Source organism: Branchiostoma lanceolatum, chromosome 3 (genome assembly GCF_035083965.1).
Source record: "Branchiostoma lanceolatum isolate klBraLanc5 chromosome 3, klBraLanc5.hap2, whole genome shotgun sequence".
NCBI lineage: Eukaryota > Metazoa > Chordata > Leptocardii > Amphioxiformes > Branchiostomatidae > Branchiostoma > Branchiostoma lanceolatum.
Genome location: NC_089724.1, coordinates 9,106,347 through 9,127,500, shown reverse-complemented (window position 1 = coordinate 9,127,500; position 21,154 = coordinate 9,106,347). Strand labels below are relative to the sequence as shown.

The window sequence follows — 21,154 nt, the reverse complement described above, 5'->3', positions numbered from 1 at the left end:
TGTGTACTAAAACTCACATTCAGGTTCAGGTCCAGATTGGAATCACTGAGTTAATTAGTTTTTTTACAAGAACCTAAACGTTTTAATGAGTTCGGATTCAGTTCAGCATTTAGGTATGCATCCCTACTCAGAATCATCTGGTATTTCTTTACTTCAGTTCATGAATATTATTGCTTTATACTTATTAAAGACATGTTTACAGAATATAACCCAAAAGCCTTCAAAGCTAACGTTCAGCACCCTCTCCTGCATGGACACCACCCACTAAATTACAATGTAGTTCTGAGTGCCCAAACGTTACATTATGATATTGAGTCACTCTTATTGACTCCATGTACAGTCTTTGTTTTTGGTGTGTCTGTTTGTGTTGGTTTCTGTATGTAGTTTTTTTTTCTAAATTCAATGTCAGTACTAGTATACAGTGGCAGAAGTGACAGTGAGTGGGGTACATGTATGTACTGCAAAGACTGAGTAGCAGAAAGTAAAGGTCAAAGATGGTAGAACTAGTCAATCAGACATGACAGTCCAGGTCATGGGGTCAATGGAAGAGGCTACAAATTAATGGGGAGGTACTTATTTTTTGGTCTGTCTGTTTGTCTGTGTTTTCACAGTAACTGTATATTTTTCATATGCTATAGTCACTTCACTGTATGTCGAGTGACAGGAAGTGATCAATGGATACATGTAATGATAGTATAAAACCATAGTAATTGTTGCATGATTAATGAACTACAGTATGCCTTACAATCAAACAAGATGAGTGAATATTTTAAAGAGTCATGTGATCTTAAACACTTGTTCTGCTTCGTAAGCAAAAGTCATGACAAGATCTAGATGACAAGCATCAGGCTTTGTCTAATGAGTGCCCCCCCAACCCCCCCCCCCCTGCACCCCCTTACCCTGGGGAGCAGATCCTCTGAGTCTGACTTGCATAAAATTATGATTGACCAGGGATGCTACTACTAGTAGATCACATTAGGCCACAGTCTTAAACTTTGAGCTGTTCTGACAGTAAGGTCCCCATAAGTATAATATGTAGAATGCCCCCATTCTGACTTGAAAATCTCCAAAACTCCATACGATTCCCCCACTTGGTTCCTCCCCTCCCTTGCACTGCTTGAACAGACAGATTTCCGCGTTGAAAACCTGTGTATACCTGCTAGGAAATTCCTAATTTCCACGGGTTTCAATGAGTTCCCACAGTGGAAATGCGATGTGTCCCTTTTGGGGTACCTATGCACATCTGTGTAAACGGACCATTTGCGTGTACACTTTGTGTCCTTCGATGAAAACCTGTGCGCACAAGTGTGTAAACGTGTGGACATGTGTGGAAATTACATGTGTCGGCCTTTGTGTGCCAACGAGTGGTGCATAATTTAGCAGCAATTATCGCGTAATTATCACCTAATTATCTCCCCAGTTGGTCTAACCACGCGGCCCGTCCAGACACATCCGGGTACTCCTTCAAAACACCTTTTGTCATTGAAAGTAGCGTCGTTGCTATGCTACTACGCCCCTGGGACACCCCCCTGCCCCCTCCCAGCCCCCTGCCTTATACCACCTTGTCATACCGAAAGCACACGGAATCATTGCTCGTAAAGATTGACATTTTATTCACTTAATTAGAGATGAACAACAACCAATACATTCCAGCCGATACATTCTCTCAATTACATACATTTACATTTTACACATGCAGTCTTTTAAAACGTTCACAGTTACACACAGACTAAGCTAACAATACCAAGACAAAAGGTGAAAACGTACGAAGTGTCTGAATGAAAATTAACAAAAGAATACAGATACATTTAACATTAGTTCGAAACATGTACAAAACTCTAACAAATCTATTAGGTTAACAGCTACATGCATTGATAAGTTCGAATTCTACATGGATTTCAAATGTTGTTGTCTACAATTCTGTCTAACTGCTGCCCTCTAGAGGCAGAAAGTCATCGTTTTCATCGAACTGAGGTAGTCAGGCTGAACTGTCCAGTGGCGCAGTAGTGTCAGGCTAAAACCGAGCCGCACGGTCCGTATGACTCGTCGCTCGTTGCTTTACTGTATCCAGACACGCCGCTGCAATGTCCACATTCTTCATCCGACACGGGTTGAAAAGTCCGGGGCGAAGCCGTAGTCAAAAGTCCAGACTGTCTTGCTTTGCCAAGGAGGTCATTTGTCCATATAATCTCCGTGGCTTTACAAGGAAGTCACAAAGGTAGATTCCTGTCGCGATGTTCTGTGTTCAAACGCCGTGCATCAGTCTTGTCGTAGAATAGAAACCAGGCTCAAAATAATCCCAGGCAGGAGTCAAATAACCCACGCTAGTATCCAGACACAGAGATAGCAACAACACACATCTGCACATCTCAAATACAAACTGAAAGATTTGAAAATGGTGACAAGAACCTTGATTGGTCCCTGCTTTTTAAACCACGTGCTAACCGAGAAATACTATTGGATGTCCCTTTTTTTACTAGAATTTGCATTGACACAGACATAATTACTTGTGAAACACCGTGTATGTCTATTGCATACATTCAGATTTGAGCAGCCTGATTACTAGTTTTTCACAGATTAACAATACCTGCCAAGGACGGTGTTAAAACATGCGGCCGTGTCTTATGAATAATGACGACAGCCTGATAAATTAGTAGGTTAACAGTAAAAGTTGCAAGTAAATCGCTCTATCGACGATATAACCGGCGAGGAAATTAGAATACATCAAGTCAAATATATAACATGTCATGTTCCAAAACAACATTTACTAAAAGGCAATGGACGCCATTCAGTGCAAGGTGAACATGTTAGATGTATGTGTGTGTGTTTTACGGAGACACGGACCTATGTCGATAATAGTTCGCGTGTGACGTAGTTAATCTTTCTATTAATCAAAGTGATACACATAGCAGTCTACATTCATGTGACTTGAACGAACATCACAGTCGGTACAGAAAATTAATACAGAAAGATAAGATTTACGTTCAGTTTTTTGTCGCCCTTGTCATAGAAACAAAAGCCCAGACAGCACAATACACATCAAATCGGTGTTTATTTTTGCAACGGGCAAATGACTATTTCATAAAAGCACAGATTCAAATCAACTCGTAGATCATAGACCCAAATACAGAAGATCACGAATGGTCGATGATAAACTAACTTCGCCGGCTACAGTGAGAATATTTGCTTGCAAGTTGAACCCTCTCTCCGTAGCCGACTCCCTTAGCATACTATTCAATCCTTGATCTATTTGGCCAATTTCTACTATTATCCCCACTCATCCTCGGGGCCTTTTAGAGGCTATGTCGATGACGTACGGTCCAGGTTTGGGGATAAGGTTTCGAACCCAAATCACCCGTATATTTTATACCAGCAGTGACGTGAAACAAGAACTTCAATGTTAGATATCGAGTTCTGTGGTTTGGGAACAATGATATGCTAATTATACTCCGCGTGGGTACGTCGTCTTGTCTTTGTTTACAACGTGACTCAGGCTTAGAGTCAGACAAATGGGAGTCAAAATTGCACCAAGAGACGCCAATGTTTGCAATGAAAACGCAAAGCAGGCAATATGCTGGAGTTCTCCTTAATCAACGACTCCGACCCATACGTCAATGTTTATAAGAGTGAAATCATGAGAGCATTCGTTTTGTTTTCAATACAACGCCTTGCCACACATTTAATGCGTTATCGTTTGGCACCAGTATTTTAGGCTTTCCCGATTATGTAACGAATTAGACACGTATCATGGGTTTACACAATGAGGTTTTAAAAAATCATAGGTTTACGTCATTTTACCCAGGGCAAAAAGTTTAAACAATTACTCAGGCAAGGCGCTCCTTGCTCGAGGTAAATTTTCACGCACTTCACAAGTCTCTATTATCATGGTTAATTATTCCCGGCACGAGATGTTTCCTAAGGTGGGAAACTTTGGACACTTTGTGTGCACTTTTGTGTGCACATGTGTCCAATCTTGGTGACACGGGGTTAGGAAAGCCGTGTACACAGCAAGGAAATGTTGGGTTTCACCATAGTGCCCAAGCTTGCAAACTTGTGGAAATCTTTGTTTCCATGCAGTGTTGCAAATGCTCCCCCTTTCAATTTTTTCCCTACAAAAACCTTTTAAAGCATGAATGTTTACAATGTGAGAGAATCAGGTGTTGTTTTCTTTTATCAAACTTTGAATCCAAATCATCAGGAACTGTTCACTATTCCAAGAAATAACTTGATATGATGTAAGTCAGTGGCCCAGAATAAATGACACAGTGCATTGAGCAACTGACACTTAAAGCCAGCAGATATTCTGTGACATTTTGGCTTATGTAATGTCAGTTGGAAGAAAAATGTGGACCTATTCATAATGCAGGGGCTAATTCCAAAAAGATGGGATGCTACTGTCGTAAAGACTAGATTCCAAATTAGCATAATCATAAAATTACAGATTTGCAGCAGAATCCTTAGAAGCATAACAGCCTGTGCACAGTATACATTTTAGAGTACTGGAATAGTAATAATTATAAAAAGCAGAATGCAAGAAATGTACTTCTCAGATTATAACACATTTCTTGCACAATTACAACACCTTCCCCATCTATTAATCAAAAGGGTAATATAAAAAAGAAAGAATTTGAAGCAGTCATTTGAAGTAAATAAACACGGATCATGACTAATATGTAAAAGAACAACATGGCACCTTTTTTCTTACATAACAAAAATGAGATCTGGAAAATCTGGTGATGGTATTACTGAAGCTTGGATGGTGTTGACAATTTGACTCTTAAAATGAACTTAATATATTCCTAGTTATAGTCTATTTTCAATGAAAGAGATTCTTCTGATTAAGCAAACTTATCTATTTTGGTAGGAAATTCAAAACACTTTTGCTCAAAGAGATAGTTTAATATATAACAACGGTTATGAAACTTTGAAAGAACAAGGGGTAAGGACCCGGATACAAAGTCATGCATGATGCAAGCCTTTAAGTTTAAGGTCAATAAATGTTGTTGGTCACTTTTCAAAATAGAAATCGTTAAGTTTGAATTCACAGACAGTCAGTCTCGAAATAATCGAGCAAATTTGAAATCCTTAAGTAACACCATTCAAACCTATCGTGTCTATGGTAAGATGGATGTAAATGGAGGTCACTGCAATGTGACTGATAGTGACCTTCTTCATACAGTATAATAGATGTTATGCACATACACGTACATATCAGCCCTCTGGCTTTAGACATTTTGAATAGCTACCTAGTTAAGAAGTTTGAGGAGACAACCTTCATCTTCAAGTGCGATGACCTACATGCATAAGCCTCTTTGCAAGTTCAATTTTTTATCGTCTTTCTTGACCCGTGACGCCGACTCTTGGGATGGAGGGTAAAGATAAGGCTATCACTCCTAGACTTCATCTGATAGGTGAGACCTGGGAGGGTACACTGGCTTACCGCTGACAAGATTACCAACTGCTTCTCATAAATGTGCATGAAACGCTGCTTTATACCCCAATTCAACTCGGACGGCACTCTCGCCGCACACTCTCGGGAGGTTTGACACAGATTTAACCTCCTTGCTGCGACCTAAAATTTAGCAGAGCGCTTGAAACGAATTTCATAAATACGAAACGAATCATTTTACGCTTTGTGTGTTTTGTTACATCTTTTCAATCATACTTTTTACATTTTGCACGATATTCAATATTATGAAGTCAAGGAATATACAAATCCGATTTAGGTCGCAGCGAGAGCGCAGTGCAATCAACTTCTAGTAAAGTGGAGGCCTGAAGAAGGATTGGAAGAAAATGTCAGTTGCATAACCTTTGCTTACGTAAGTCTGTTGAAGAAATATTCAAGAGACAGTACCGCAAGGAAGGAAATTGCTTTTGGTCCGTTGGGTCCTGTCATCCAGTGATAAACGGAGCAAGGAAAAGGAGCAAGCATCAGGTGCCAAAAGTAGGAAATTGGTTACATCATGATTAGCATGATAGTCTGGTAAGAGTAAATTGTTGGTGAGTTGGAGCGACACTGACTGTGACTGGAATATATAATTATATGATTGTATGGCCCAATCTGTACCAGTCATAACTACATGTATAGGGACAGACTTCAAACCACCTTGTTCATGGGAAGAGGAACCAATGAAAAGGAAAGAAAATTATGTACAGAACTGCTAAAAAAAGGTGAACAAGTATTGTGAAATGTTATTAACTGAATAAAACAGCAAACTGAGGCCAAGGAGTGCTGCTAAAAAAAAGACGAACAAAACAGGCCCCAGTATAGTTTTGCACAAACACTTCAATTCCAGAAAACTTTTGGTCAACCATTTCAAAATAGATTAACCAAAAATGAATTAATATGTGTATGTATGATATATCAAAGAATAATTATATAGGTTGCGATTAAGCATCTCCAAGAACAAAGCCAATTCTGCCAGAATTACAGAGAAATCTGCCAGAATTCTGCCACAATTCTACAAACGTACCGTTCGTTTCAATGCATCCTCATTTGAGGTGAAGCATGATGCTTTTTCAAGTAGCTAGTGGTAGTGCAATGCGGCTTCGCTACGGCTCACGTTTTTGGCCAAGCTCACCGGGTCACCCCTACTCTTCTAGATAAGTGTGATGGGTTCTTTTACATGCAGAGGTTTGACGCTTGAGGCTAATGCCTGAAGCTCTCTCATAGTACATGGGGCCGCCGGCTTTATGTCACCATCTGAAATGGCGATTGCAATCCCTTACAACATGTCCGAGCTGGAGTCGACCCCTAGGATCGAACTCGGGCCCTAGGATCCACGGAATTTGATCCAGATTGCACCACGGGGACATGCGACAGACGTACTGACTAACTGAGTACAAATATCACCCCAAGACACTGATATTAATGAAATCAGTCTTCTGGTGAAGTGCAGCTCAAACATTGGAACTGACATGTATGTAAATCTTGACTCAATTTCCGACAAAGGTCTTTTAATTGAATTCATAGGTTACTAAATGTGAGCTCTTTCCAAAGATTATTGTGTCTTAAGTTATTAATTGCGCTTTGGTAACCTTTTTGTCATCACTGACATCTACATAACTAATAACACTTCGAATATTACGAAACATTTTTTTTTACAGCGTTCAGTATGCCACTATCTGATAAGCTGCAATATGATGATGATGATGATTATAAACAGATGGTCCAGGAGCACTCGGAGATGTGATTATCATATAGCAAAAACAGGAAATAGACCGTCATAACAAGGAAGATGACTCTCAAGTACCAGACAAAGGACCGGTAATGTGAAAATAACATTGACCTAATATGGCTCTCATTCGATGGGACCGTGTAAAGAATTGAAGTGTGGAAATCTTGTACACCGGATGATAGCAATTAGAATGCTCTACTTGTATTTTATCATGGCCACATTGACTTGACTGTATACTATTAGATGACATTCACGCACACATCAAGTTTGGTAAACAAAAGTTTGCAATCATATTTGCAGGTTCTATTTGCAGAAAAAAATAAGTGTAAATCATACAGAGAGGCTGTAAAACAAGCAAATATATGCCGTAAATTGCAAAAAATATCGGAAAATGGATACAAACATCATAGAATGCCAAAGTCAAAGGAGAAGGGGTGAAAGAACAAAAAGAAAGAATTCATTGTTTTGGCAATTTTCTTTGTTCTGTGTGTTCAGTCATTTGTTCAACCTTCTTGACAACCTATAATATAGTTATATTAGATTTCATAATAAAAGCGACATTTTCTCTGCACGCTCGTATCATTTTTTAGGTGCCGAGAGGAATTTTGTCATCCATATAATCAAATCAGCAAAAAAGGAAAAATTCTGACAGCTCAGCAGGGTTTTCATAAATCTGAACTTGGTGCTTTGAACCCTAACAAGTATTATATACTGAGGGTCTGCATGGGGGATCTGGCAATGCTACAAATGTAGATGGTGTCTAGGAAGATGGCAATGCTTTTAAAACTGTGAGTAAATCGATATGCATTCCTATACACACTGTGCTAGATCAGGATATCCTAATTAGTAAACCTAGGCTAAGAACAGCGACACTGATAGATTTGAAAATTTGAGTCCAAGGATCGAATTTCAATTAATGTACAGTAGATCTAAAATGAGCAACAGATTTTCAACAGCTGTAAATCACCACACCCAGCTGCAGTACTACACACAGATGAAAGGTGGTGCTTCTGCACGATTCTGTTGGATAGGAGGACTGAATTTAAAGAAAAGGGGTTCTATTTGCAGAAAAAAATTAGTTTTCCACAAAACCAAAGACTTGAAGACTTTGGATAGAATCAAGCGAACATTTTGCAAATTCAAAAGCATCCCAGGCTCAGAACAATTGGAATTTCAGCAAACAATGACTAATGAATACAAAGTCTGACTGCTTCAAAACTTTTGACAGACTTCTCAATGATTTGCCACTTCGAAACATATCATTACTAGAACATTTTAGTGCACAAAAGCCAAGCAGCATTCATGACATTTCAAATTCAAGTCTGTACATGTGGCAGACTTGCAAGTTGCTGTGCAAGCTGGAGCATTGTGAACATTTAGCAAGGTGCATAGATTTCACAACATTTCTGAACAGTCTTATATAAAATATGATCAAACAAGTGGTTGGCAATTGCAATTGTTAAGTGCATGTGTGCGAGTACATGTACATGAAGTTCAACAGCAAGAAAGACAACTATCTCCAGACCAGTCTAAGAAAAATCAAGAACGAGTTACCTTCATACATGGTTGCAACGTTATTAGCATTTGCAATGCTGGAGCCGACCACGCTGCTCAAGCATTCCACAGCACTCATACCGACTTCGGGGCTTCGTGGATTTCCAGTTGACAGGTTTCAAAACTTCTTGCAATCTTCATACATATGGTTACGTGTGCGAGATCGCAGTAACCAGAAGCTCTTTATATGCTACAAGTAGTTCACGGCACACTGCATAACGCCGGGTATTCGTCACAGCGTTTAGGGCATTATGCAAATGAACCCGATAATTGGCATGACCTTAGCCAGACCATGACCCTGAAGTAATTCAACTTACTTCATTTTACTACACCGAATGATGGCATCATCTTTGTTACAGTAACTTTTACTATTTTCATTTGGTCATAAATCAATTAAATGTACTATGTAGTCAAGCTATCTGTGGAGGGGGGATGAACCCTTGTTATGATCATTACAAAACAAAGACCGAGTTGCACCCTACTTTTCTTGGGGTTTAATGCCGTGACATACGTACAGCAGTGTCCTTACTTGGTCAAGGTTACCAGGGCTTGTCTGTAAGAAGCTGGCTTGGACAAATCCAGCAGTGTGAAACCTACATGTATCTACACGTGCATATCCTAGTAGACATAAACATCAACTTAACCACAGTCAACTTAAAAGTGGACAATAGAATAAGAAATGGGCAGCTTGCAGACTCAGATATGGTTCATCTACTAATACCCCTACTGCAATTAAACAGATGTTGGTAATTAACTTGGGTCCAGTTATGAATTTCATACAAGATCATGATAATTCATACAAAAATATTGCACCCTATTCCCATGAGAGAATTTTTGTTTAACTCAAGTACATGATGTGATATCAGCTTTGCAATAGAAAAAGTTCAGTATGTACAAAATAATGCAATGAATAAATCAGACCTATATTGCCATGTAATTATGTATTTCTTCTCAAAACATTAGCCTTAACCTAATTGAATGTTCTAAATGATTGAAAAATTGTGCAACCTTGGTTTAGTCTTATTCCCCAATTCAAAGACAAACTGGAATCTTTTGAAGAGGCCATTATTACACCAAGGTTGAAACACAATACGTACCTTTCTACAAACCCTGGGGGAGGATAAGTCGTTCAACCACTTCAGACTAAAACATGTGGGTCATTTTTGTCACATGCCACCGCGCTAAGGTCACATTAAACAGCTCGAGGGTACTCGTGTGGTTTTGTTCAGGATTTATGCCTGTAGTTAATCATGATATATGGCTTAGACGGGTGATTGGAACCAACCACAATTGTACATAAAGAACATATACTGTAACTGTCGAAATTTTCCCGATGGATTAATGTTCGCATTTTTCGCAAAGTTAAAATGACCGTGAAAATGATGTTCTGTGTTCTGCCTGCGTACCTCCTTCAGTGTTCTCGCCAGGCCATTTGAGCATAGGGGGCCCCTATGCTGTGATTTAGATCCCCGATGCTGTGATTTTGGACCCTACGCTGTGTTTCAACCAGCGTAGGGGGGATTTTCTGTTGTTTTGATGCAAAAGCATAAAACTTTGGCTTTATTTCACAAACCTCAGCCCTCAAAATGCAGGAAATAGCATCTTTGAGAGTTTTAAAGTTCAAAATTTACAGGGGGAGGATGCCCCAGACCCCCCTAAAACATTCCTGCCTCATCCTCACACCTGTAGTTCTCGCCATGCGGCTTTGCCGCGCAAAGATGCCCCTACGCTGTGAAAAAATCCTGGTGAGAACACTGTCCTTGTTTCAACTGCGAACGAAAACCCCCGCAAACTTTGAAAAATACAGTAATGAGAGTTACATGAGTTATATGAGACTATCATATATTCTATTACCTACATGTACTGTATTCAACAGATGAGCTGATAGTGATATTGTGTATCCAAGTTATAATTACTAATGTTGGCCAAACTGCAAAATTCAATGATGAATGTTCCACCAATTTTGTTCCCAAAGCTTGAATGTACACTGTAGATCATTTTACAGTGTAACACAGGAGTGAACCAACTCTGCCCCCTACTGGCTACACTGGGAAGAACAGGTCAAACTGCCTTCAATAAGCTGACAAATCATCTAGGTATCTAAAATCAGTCTGCAAAATCACCTACAATAAAAAATGGCTACATGTTATTGTTAGTAAAAATGAATATAAACACAGGAACCGAATTGCATGGTGTTGGGACTTGGGAGGTTTGAAACATTTCAAATGTATTCTTTATGTTCCGTAGTGTCTTTCCTTTATTTCCCTTTGTTTATTTTTAATTTTACCGCTCACTTGTGTTGTAACTAACCCATGCACAACTGCTGAATCAGATTATCTCAAATATGAGGCTAAGCAGTAGAGAAAAAGAAGAAATACTGGAACTATGGACTAGTATGGTCCCCATGGTGCAGTGGTTTGCGCACTCTGCCTCTCGTCACATCTAGATCAAATTCCGTGGAGCCAGCGGCCCGAATTCTCACCCAGGCCTGGACGCGACTGGAAAAGATGTGCATCGTCCTATCGGTTGGGGACGTAAAGCCGGCAGCCCGGTGTATGAGGGAGCTGTAGGGTGCCAAACCCCTATACGTATAAGAACCCAACACACTTATCGAGAAGTGTAGCGGTAAACCGATGTGCTTGGTAAAAAGAACTCAGTAGCAAAGCTGCATTGCACTACAAGGTAAAAAAAAGCGTCAGTCCTTATAGATAGTCCTCAGTTCGACCGCTTTATCTTTTTATGGCCTCCATATTGCGTCATGATCAGGTACTCCATGATATGGGTCACACACTTAGGCGCAGTTTACATTACGTTTTTCGCGTCAGCGGCAAAATTTCCCGCTGTCGGGAGGCCGCTGTCGCGACGTCTCTAGACACACCGCCCGGAAATCTGACAGACACCTGCGGTGCTTGCATTTCGCCATCTTGTAGAAAGTATCGGGCGTAAGCATAACAAAAGCAAGAAACAAAATTGTATGATTGTTCAACGGTAGACGGCGTCTCCCCGCCCGTATTAAACTACAATGCAAAGCCTTGTTTATGTGTAGATATTCCATGCTCATCACTCGTAAATGTGGGGAGGGGGGGACAAGTACGATAAATACATCCGCGGGGAAATGAATGCACGGCACAAAAGTCGCCGCGGATCCCGCGAATCTCTCTCTCTATATATATACCGGGGATCTAAGTAGACTTACAGTATGCTAATCAACGCGTGCTTTGTGCTAATCGCCGAAACCCTGACTCCCGCTGACGCGAGCCAGACGTATTCTCTTTAGACGGAGTTTGAAGTTGACGGGGACTCCCGCTGTGCTGACGGGCGACGGCTTCGAAGCTGACGGGAGAAAATTTGTTGACAGCGGGACTACGTCGACGGGAATTGTCTTTACACGGGGTTCCCGCTGTCGCCAGTGGCGCTGACGCCAGTGGCGCTGACGGCAAAAGTATAATGTAAAGAGAGCCTAAACCATAAGCAGGTGTTTCAGTGTAAGTCCAGATGTTGCAATCTAGCTACTGGTTGAAACGGAAAAAAATAGCCTGCACAACTGCGTTGTATACCCAATTGAAATGTCTGACTTATCGTCCTACATTCCTCTTTCTTGTAAACAAACTTTTATCTATCAGGCCATCCTGGTGCTCCATGTCAGACAACTCTCAGGAAGTGATCGGGAAAAGGCTAGCCTGGAACCCAGGCATGTTAGCATTAGTCCACAGCTTCCAATGGTTGCAATGGCAAGGTAGCCACCATTGGAACCAATATAAAATCTTACAAGACTGGATTCTAGGCTAGGAAAATGCCACATTAAAGAAGTGGTTTGGATTTGGTCCAAATGCAGACAATGGCATCTTTGTGCCACTTGATATTATAGCCCAACAATGAAGGTGAACAAAATAGATTCACAAGTGTCCGAAAGAGATTCAAAATATCTATCGTGAGTGTCCAAAATATCAAATAGAAGTAGATTCATAAGTGGCCTTCGGTTCCTTTGGTGAATAAAACCAATTTTTTTTCACGCACTATGAAGAAATATGATAATCCTCTTTGCATTCCATCTACATGTACACTGATTCTGCTTCTATTCTATTTCTCTCCTTAGTAAAAATGGAGAAATTGTAATTCCTGCTATTTTACAAGCAGAAGTTTGGCTCTGGCTGGTTTTTGACATGTTTTTAAGCATTTTTGTCAGGCTTTCTATTTCATCCCGTTTTCTTCATGTCGCCAACCCAAATGTTTGGCTTGGCGACATAAAGAAAACGGAACAATTAACAACATAGAAAACCCGGCAAAAACGCCTAAAAACATGTCAAAAACCAGCCGAAACTTTGCTTGGAGAGTAATGCCTGCTTCCAACATGGATAATTCAGGTCTCACACCTTCACACGCCTTTCTTATCTCTTCTCTTCAAACAACAGTAAGGTTCTGTTAAATTAGCATATTTTGAATGTGTTATGTATGTTTAAAATCTGATTTTTATTGATAAAACCCTTAACCAGCTGGACCCATATATATGGGTTGCACATTACAGGGCCTGTATGCGAGTCTTGAATATGTACGGGTTGGGGGTATTTCTCAACTTTGCACCGAAGCGCACCGAATGTGGAAGTAACTATGCCGCAGCAGCACAGAAGAAGTCAAGGGCCAATGACCTGATTAAGAATTCAAATAAATGAAATTAATTACAACAAAAAAACAGTAGGACAAGGTTTAAACCTCCTTGGTACAAGTGGTCCTGGGCCCAAGACAAGAGTGGAATGCGTGAGGTCGAAGTCCTCTACTAATACCGCACGCTGTTTGTTTACGTAACTCTCCATTCAGCAACATAAAGGCGTAAAGCAATCAAATATTGTATCTGGGTGTGCTGGACTTTCATCCGTGTAGCAAGATTACTTTCTTTCTTTTTTCCATATCGTGTAGAAAGAAAGCAATCTTGCTACACTGATGAAAGTTGTAGTTGAAGATCGAAAGCAAAGCTTAGAGACAGAGATTAAAGTATAGAACAGTATAGCAAGGAAATCCAGAGATGAACGTTGTAAGACTGGCCCAACCAATGGCAACTCTGCAAAAGCAGTGTAGGTTAAAATACTGTGTTTCAATCCTATCCAATCTTGGCTATCATTCAAAGAATCACACCTGGTGTTAATCTAATTAAAACCTCTTTCAGTCCCTGTGAGTAAATACAGTTTTAATACCAACAATGATGCGGGGAGTGGGGAAAATAGAAAACAACAACAAAAGTCATGGGGTGTGTCTAGGTCATCCTTGTCTTCCATCATGTTTTTTTTTTAATGGACTGACAAAATGAAGAATGCAGACAAATATGCAGGCCGCGACATTGTGGTGCGGTCAGTTTCTAACTGGTCACTACACAAACAGTCCGCGCGTCCAAAGTGTGACCACCTGGTAAAGTTCACCTAGTCCGGCCCCTATTTTACATCACAAATGATTTCAAGCTGTTGACATGGCTTGCCTTTGATTTAATTTCAGCCCTTTTCTACATTGAAAAGGTGAGAGATCATAGTAAACAAACAAGGCGACATGGTGTGAAGAGTGTCGGGTGGGTGTCAGCGAGGTCAGCGTGACCCAACAGAACTAACCGCCCAGAACGAAGGATGACCTAGTTGCATTTTTCTCCGATTTACCCTCGCGACAATCTTTACAAGTATGTGGAATCCTTGGCTACAGTCTTGACAGCATAGCTGCGAGATAAAGATAGAACATTTGCGTCTTTCTGATGAAGAAACACTCAAGGACAAGAGAGATATGGTGTGTTATGTAAGGGCTGATGACAGGGTCACAGCTGGGATAGGAGGGGAGGGACATTTTTTTCTCAACAAAACAGTCCGTTTCACAAGACATTTCTGCATCAAAACACCTCCAATCTGAGATCATCACATAGTCGAACAAGACGTCTGTACTTACCTGCACCCGAGAAGGCGTCCCTGTTGTCCACCAGGCCGCTTTTCTTACAAGACAACCATCGCCCGACAGGAACGCATCTTGGCAGCGGCCGCTACAACAACATGGCCGTCTAGGTCATTAACCTGGTACAGCTAACGCGCCACCTATCGGATCAGCACAGCAATCCAGGCCTCTGCTCAGGGTTGTCAACCCCCTGCACGTTGAAGTAATCCAACACACCTTTTATATCGAGAGTGCTTGGGCTGCCAAGCATGCCTTCTCTCCGGGTACTAGATAACCAATGAATGACCAAAAGTACTTGTAGCTTCCGGTTCATGGTCGATTATGGACTTGCTGATGTGTCCGCTGATATTGAAGCAAGGTCATTGTAGTACATCTGGTGTCTGTTAGCATCGCCATGGTTGCCTGACAGTGACAGGCCATGGCCAGATCCCTCTACTTCTTCAAGGACACTTCAAGCAGAGGTTGATCCTCAGAAGGGGGCAGTAGTCACCTTTTGATTGCCCCACTTTCTAAACCGAAAGGTTGAAGAACTTGAACGCCCTTCAACCTCTGCTTATGCACCGTACGACATATGCCATACCAAGGAGGTTTTATATAAAACCTCCTTGGCCATACTCATAGGAGTGCCCGTCCAACATAGCTATGTTATGATAATCTATAGTATAGATTCTTCATAAGCGTTTTTAATGTAAGAAAAATGACAACATCGAATTTCTTACATAAAATTGTATTTCTACACTGAGCAAATTTGTATTCATGTCAGAAGATCAAATTCAACTTTATATATGTTGAGAAGTTACAATCCCCGACTACTGTGTGGCGTTACGTATTGGACAATGCGATGGGAGGACCAGCGGCTGATAGTGATTATTAATGATAAGCTGTTAGGAATCATACCAAATAGTCTTAGCTTACCGTTCTTCCGTAACATTTTGTACCCAGGTATGTATCTAAACCTTCCATTCACTGTCATGTTGTTATATCAATATTTACTGCCCGTAGAAATTAACTCGACCCGACGACGGTCTCTAACGGTATTTGTGTGTGTCGATAAAGTCATGTTCTATATGCGCTCGGAACATATAAAATCAATCATAACGATTGTCATTGCATTTTTAGGCAATACGCAAAGTGATGCACGGAGTGAACTTCCTTGAAAATTCTACTGCAGTACATCAATTTTGATTGCATATGTCAGATGTAGAGGTTCCCTTTGCCACGGTGTTATAGAACAAAGGATTAGGCAATCTTAAACAACTTCGTACCATTCTTTAGACATTCAAATAACTTCTGATGGCGTCTGAGGACATGTATTCTAACAAACAAAGGTTCTCTACGCAAAACTCAACAGATAACGTTACAGTCATATATACATCATTTCAGTTTCTCACTGAGAATCATTCAGTACTGGCGTAGGAAAGTCTTAGGGAGGATCGTCCAGGATCACAGGAGGGTCGGCCGAGTTCTGGCCTGTCATCGGCTTCTGGAAAATGCGATCAATCCAGGCGGAGACGTTCCATCCTGGGTCGGCAGAATCTGAAATAAGAGCGAACTTAAGTACTAAGACTAACACTAAATGTAAGACGTTAGCAATATGGAATCAGTAAAACGAACTAATGGAAGTATTTCATTTCTTCGCTGTGTTTTCTGACACATGATTACAGATTATTAAATAGGTAGATTTCTAGATCACCAGATTATAGCTAAAATACTACATCACTACCTTTTAGATTTCTAGATCAATACACAGCTAAATCACTACAGCGCTAGCGCTACACAGCTAGATTGATACATCAAAAGAAAGCTAGATGATTAAACCATTACCGTGCCTACATTCAATAGATATCACTATATAGCTACATAGTAGATTAATGCACAGCTAGATTAATACTGATCGCTACACTTACTGCAGTATTTCGTTAGATTGCATGCTAGATCACTAAAAAGCTAGATAAATGGATCACTACCGCGACAGCTAGATTACTAGATCACTACATTGCTAGATTACTAGATCATCACACAACTAGATTACTAGATCGCTACACAGCTCACCTTCTTGAGTACCAGGGTCTGGTGTCTCGTCATCGCCATTGTCCACAGAAGTTGTCCATGGCCAGAAGTAGGTGTGACCGGAGGTCAAGGTGTCCTCCTTTGCTTCAGCCTTATCCCCGGCGCAGTCTAAACCAAAGACAGATTGACGAATATGAATAGATATATAAGTTAGACAGCGTGGTATAGAAGGACCAAACTCATGAGAGTAATCATCACATTACATTTCACTGGTCGTAAGTACGAATGTCTTTGCAATCTTATGCTTAGGTCCCGTCGGGGATGTAGTCCCGGCTGCGGGATGCGATGGTGCACGACAACCTCACAGCGTCTATTTGTTAACGGGTCCCACGTTGATTTTAAGGCCGGGTTAAAATGATTCGGGGTCCCGGCCGAGCCCAAAAATAGCCCGGCAGCTGCAAGATGTCCCACGGAGCCACGTAGGGGTCAGGAGCGAAAGTGAAACAAGAGCTGGCCATACGACCTCATTGTGGTGGGGATGAAACGGTTGAAGTATAGTTTGTAAAAAGAACTAAATTGCACAAGTGCAGTGTTAAGTGGGTTTTTTTTCAGTTTTGTGAAGTTTGGTATGAAATAAACTGTTTTCAAAGTCAGCTTCAAGAAAGCTTTTTAAAAAAGCTGACTGGGGCGCATTTGGAAGAAATGAAATGAAAGTTTCTGCATAAGATATGCCAATGAGACTCATTAGCATAATGTATGTGGTGCATTCACCTTTCCTAAAGGCACCTACAAATCAAATATGACATCTGTAGCATTTATCGTATGGGATATACAAGTTCCTGCATAAATCATGCAGAAGAAGAAGAAGAAGAAAAAGATGAAGAACACGCCAGAAAAAGCAATATATTTCCTCCTTGTATTAAAAAAAAAAACAGAAAAAGAAAAAGAAAAGAAAAGGTTGTCTTTGGGTTCGAACCGGGGACCTACCAGTCCCCACCTAGAGTCAGTCTCCGGCACCATATTTTGGTCACCTTTTTGTCCATTTCAGTTCAGTTCCAAAATCAGTTCCTTTTTGTGTCATTTTGTGGTAATATATGAGATATGGCCATTTATGGGGATCTGACACGGCATACAGCCACGGATGCCGGCGGAAATGCCCAAGTACGCCCTGCTGTGGTATGATACTATACTAGTATACAACAATAATGCATTGCGACATATCCCGGTGTTGTACAAACGAGACATTTTTAACAATTCATGTCCATTACAAAACATAAACTTTTAAAGGAAAACTTTATATTGTTTTATCACATCGTTTATATGGTTGTATTAATCTACATTGTGATATTTTGCAACCGTGCAGCATTTTCTATCTTGGGCCCACAGAAGAAAGTGTACATGCCGGGCCATACGTTTTGGCAGGTATGTGTGTTTGAGTATGCAGGCAGTGCTCAATGCCATACAGCCCGGCGAGTTCGTGCACAGATCATATAGTGCAGTCAAAACTCCTCCTGTGGCTCAGGGTCGGAAGGGTGTCGAGTAATTAAAGACCATGAGTGAGATGTTACCACAAGGCGATTAATATACACAGCACTTTTTTTCGTCTCGAAAATGAAGAGATGAGTGTGCCTGACGACGGGAGAAAGATTAGCGTGAAAGTCATGAGATCTAATCGCACAATCACCCACAGAACCTTTCCATCTAACATGTTGATACACCGTTAAAGTGCGGCAACCTTGTCTTGACTTCTATTGAACCATCCTGAATTGTCTTCACCTCGTTAACGTATCGATTCAAAGTTTTTGGTATAAAACCTGTTTAAAAGCTCTTCCCTTTCGGAATCACTGACATGAAATGTCTGACTGTTTCAAAAGTTTATCTAGTTCATAATGCTTGAGTAACTGCATTTTGGCGTATCGGTAAAATATATTCTATGTTCGTACCGATCTCGGGCACTTGATCGGTTGTCGAGTCATCAGCTGGTGTCTCTGACCAGATTTTGTCCATGACACTCCTGTAACCGTCTTGAAGCAAATCTGTCCATCTTAAAGGGCGGGGCCCTGGACCGGTGTAGGAATCTGGGGGAAAACAGAAACAATGTTGATAGTTCTCTGTCATTCATCCTATCTGGTACACAACACTTTCTATGTATTGTTGTCATGTCCAACTCCTAAATCCACCCACATATGTCAGTTCCTTTAGGCTTCATACATTATTCCAACAGCGAGACCAAATTACCCATACATGACCATATTATAATCATGTATGACAGATTAGCCTTGTAGCCTAGTATTGTTGATTTAATGCCATACATTGTACCATTGTTAAGCATTAAATTTCATTCATTCATTCATTCATGATTCATTATGTCGACCAAGTTCTTAAGCATTTCGTTACAATAGTATTGACCATGGGAACAAATAGTTATACAGACTTGACACAACGGTCTTGCACTATAAGTCCTCCCACTTATACACACACGGCTGCCGGCACACCAGTTCGTGAAGTGTGTAGACATGTACGGATATTTTCAAAAATTTGAATGGGTAAGCCGTTGTAACAAAGGACTAAATGTTTTCCCTCACCAGTCGGCTCCTCAGACAGCGCCTCTCGAAGGTAGTCCTTGGTCCAGTCACGGATATTCCGTGCGAGCTCCAGCCAGGTGATGGGGTGGTAGGGAGGCGCCTCCTCTACAGGCACGTCAAACTCCGTACTAGGAAATCTCAGACGTAGGCAGGACTTCACTAAGTAGGGAAAGCGCCTACGGGAGAAAGAGTGAAAAGTTTGTTGTTGTTTTTCGATACTGGAATCTCCGAATATTCAGGTGGTTTTTGAATGACAGTTTTCTTTTTGCCTGTAAACGTAGAGAAATGAGAATAGAATTTGGTGGCCTCTTTAAACAGCTCTTTTTTTCATGGTCGTAGAAGGGGCAATTTGAAATAAATTGAACTTCATCTTCCACTGTGACATGCAGTATTTACAAGTTCTTTCACACACAGGTAGGTTCCTGTAGGAACCCAGGCTAAAGAAAGAATAATTTATATAAAATGTAAAAAAAAACACTCACCATGACTCGGGCATGTTGACCCGTCCTGTGTCTCTCCCCCCGGCCGTCAGCCTCTTCACCATAGTGTCCCTGTGTACATCTTTGTACAGATCACACTGCACGATCCTGCTGTAGTGAGTCTCATTGCCGGGACGTAAGTAAGCACGCACAAAGATTTCCTCATTCGCTACCTGTATGGATAGACTCATGGACATGGTAAAGACCAAATACATCCGGAAAGATAGTAGAAAATAATGTATCATTGACAAAGTGACGTAATGTGTTACAAAGATATGTGTAACGTCACCATGATTGAGTTACTCTGACGATGACATGGCCATATCTAACATCAGATTTAGTACATAATTCAGTTATAAGTGTCCTTGAGATAAGTGAAGATTCTACTCTGAAAGTTCACAACACGTAACAGCTGAATCTTCGATATATCGGTCGTATGTTTGAATGAATGAAATCATGTCTTGATGCAGGAAAGTGGTAGTGCGGAAGTTTTATCAAGTCAGTAGAGCAGTCATCACTACAAAATATTTCTTATACGCCCGCTGGAATTGTACGGATAAACTCAGTGAAAACATATATTGTTCTCTGATAGTTTTCCTTACCGGGTAGGCAAGTAGCTGGTCGCTTGTTGTGTCGAACACTTTGAGACCGTCCAACAACCCTCGTGCGATGGGATCGCGGGGTATCAGCTGCCTGTCCAGGGCTTCCTCACACAAGTCACTGTAGAAACTTGCTCCGCAAGCAAGCAGGTACAGTGGCCAAAGGTATTTCAATAGTCTCCAAAACATCTTATCGTTTAGAGTTTTGAATTCCTGCGCTGAAAATGTCGAACAAATTTTCGCACAGCTGCAAAAACACGACTGTTCACAACGGTAACGTCGTATCGGTTGGTTTGTGACGTTCTAGAACCGCATTGTCGATTGTCGCTATTGTACCTGCGCAGAACAGATCTCGTTTCCGTCAGTTGTGCGCAGATCGAACGGATAGCTAGATTAGTTATCTCCATGAAAAATGGAGATATAGTTGTGGGTGTGTCTGTGTGTGTGTGTTTGTTTGTCTGTCTGTTTGTTTGTCTGTCTGTTTGTGTTTCCGCACTACTGTAGTCAGCATAACTCAAGAATCTCTTGATGGATTACGATGATATTTGGTATGTGGGCAGGTGTTGTGAAGCCAAATTTAAAGGTCAATTTTGGGCCCCCTGGTATGTGACCTTGGTACTGCAGCAGAACTTCAATTTTTGTATCTTTTGACCTGGACGTGATGTGGTCTTGATTTTTGGGTGGCAGATAGCTTGTGATGTAATAAACAAGTGGTGTAGGTTTGGGCCCCCTAGCAGCGTCCTCTGGAACTGCAGGGGCGTTTTTGTGAAAATCTTCTAAGGAGAATAACTGAACAAAGGAACAACGTATTTCCATGATATTTCGTA

The 21,154-nt window shown here is 40.9% G+C and overlaps 2 protein-coding genes across 5 annotated transcripts in view; both read right to left on the bottom strand.

Annotated features, from left to right (window-relative positions):
• LOC136430065 (basic helix-loop-helix ARNT-like protein 1) overlaps nt 1-14,808 on the bottom strand; it is a 48,398-nt gene extending 33,590 nt beyond the window's left edge. Inside the window, exon 1 of one of the 4 annotated variants that reach the window (XM_066420349.1) lies at nt 14,652-14,808. Coding sequence is in view for 2 of the 4 variants with exons in the window: in XM_066420347.1 (XP_066276444.1) it covers nt 8,733-8,811 (79 nt within the window). In the remaining 2 variants the exon portion in view is untranslated. Of the gene's footprint in view, nt 1-8,732; nt 8,938-14,651 lie in introns of those variants that run through there. The other 3 variants (XM_066420348.1, XM_066420347.1, XM_066420345.1) reach the window with 3 other exon arrangements.
• A 557-nt stretch (nt 14,809-15,365) lies between these two features.
• LOC136430066 (uncharacterized) lies at nt 15,366-20,643 on the bottom strand. The gene is made up of 6 exons (XM_066420350.1): nt 20,331-20,643; nt 19,732-19,901; nt 19,250-19,425; nt 18,608-18,742; nt 16,707-16,832; nt 15,366-16,190 (listed from the first exon to the last, which is right to left on the bottom strand). Exons 1-6 carry the CDS (start codon nt 20,514-20,516, stop codon nt 16,078-16,080), a joined length of 906 nt encoding a protein of 301 aa, XP_066276447.1. The 5' UTR covers nt 20,517-20,643; the 3' UTR covers nt 15,366-16,077.
• Nucleotides 20,644-21,154: the final 511 nt, after the last annotated feature.

Coding starts and splice junctions, on each gene's coding strand:
- LOC136430066 (XM_066420350.1), bottom strand. CDS start 20,516: ATGTTTTGGAGACTATTGAAATACCTTTGGCCACTGTACCTGCTTGCT. Junction 16,833..18,607: donor CGATCAAGTGCCCGAGATCG/GTACGAACATAG, acceptor TCTTTGGTTTAG/ACTGCGCCGGGGATAAGGCT. Junction 16,191..16,706: donor AGACCCTGGTACTCAAGAAG/GTGAGCTGTGTA, acceptor CTCTTATTTCAG/ATTCTGCCGACCCAGGATGG.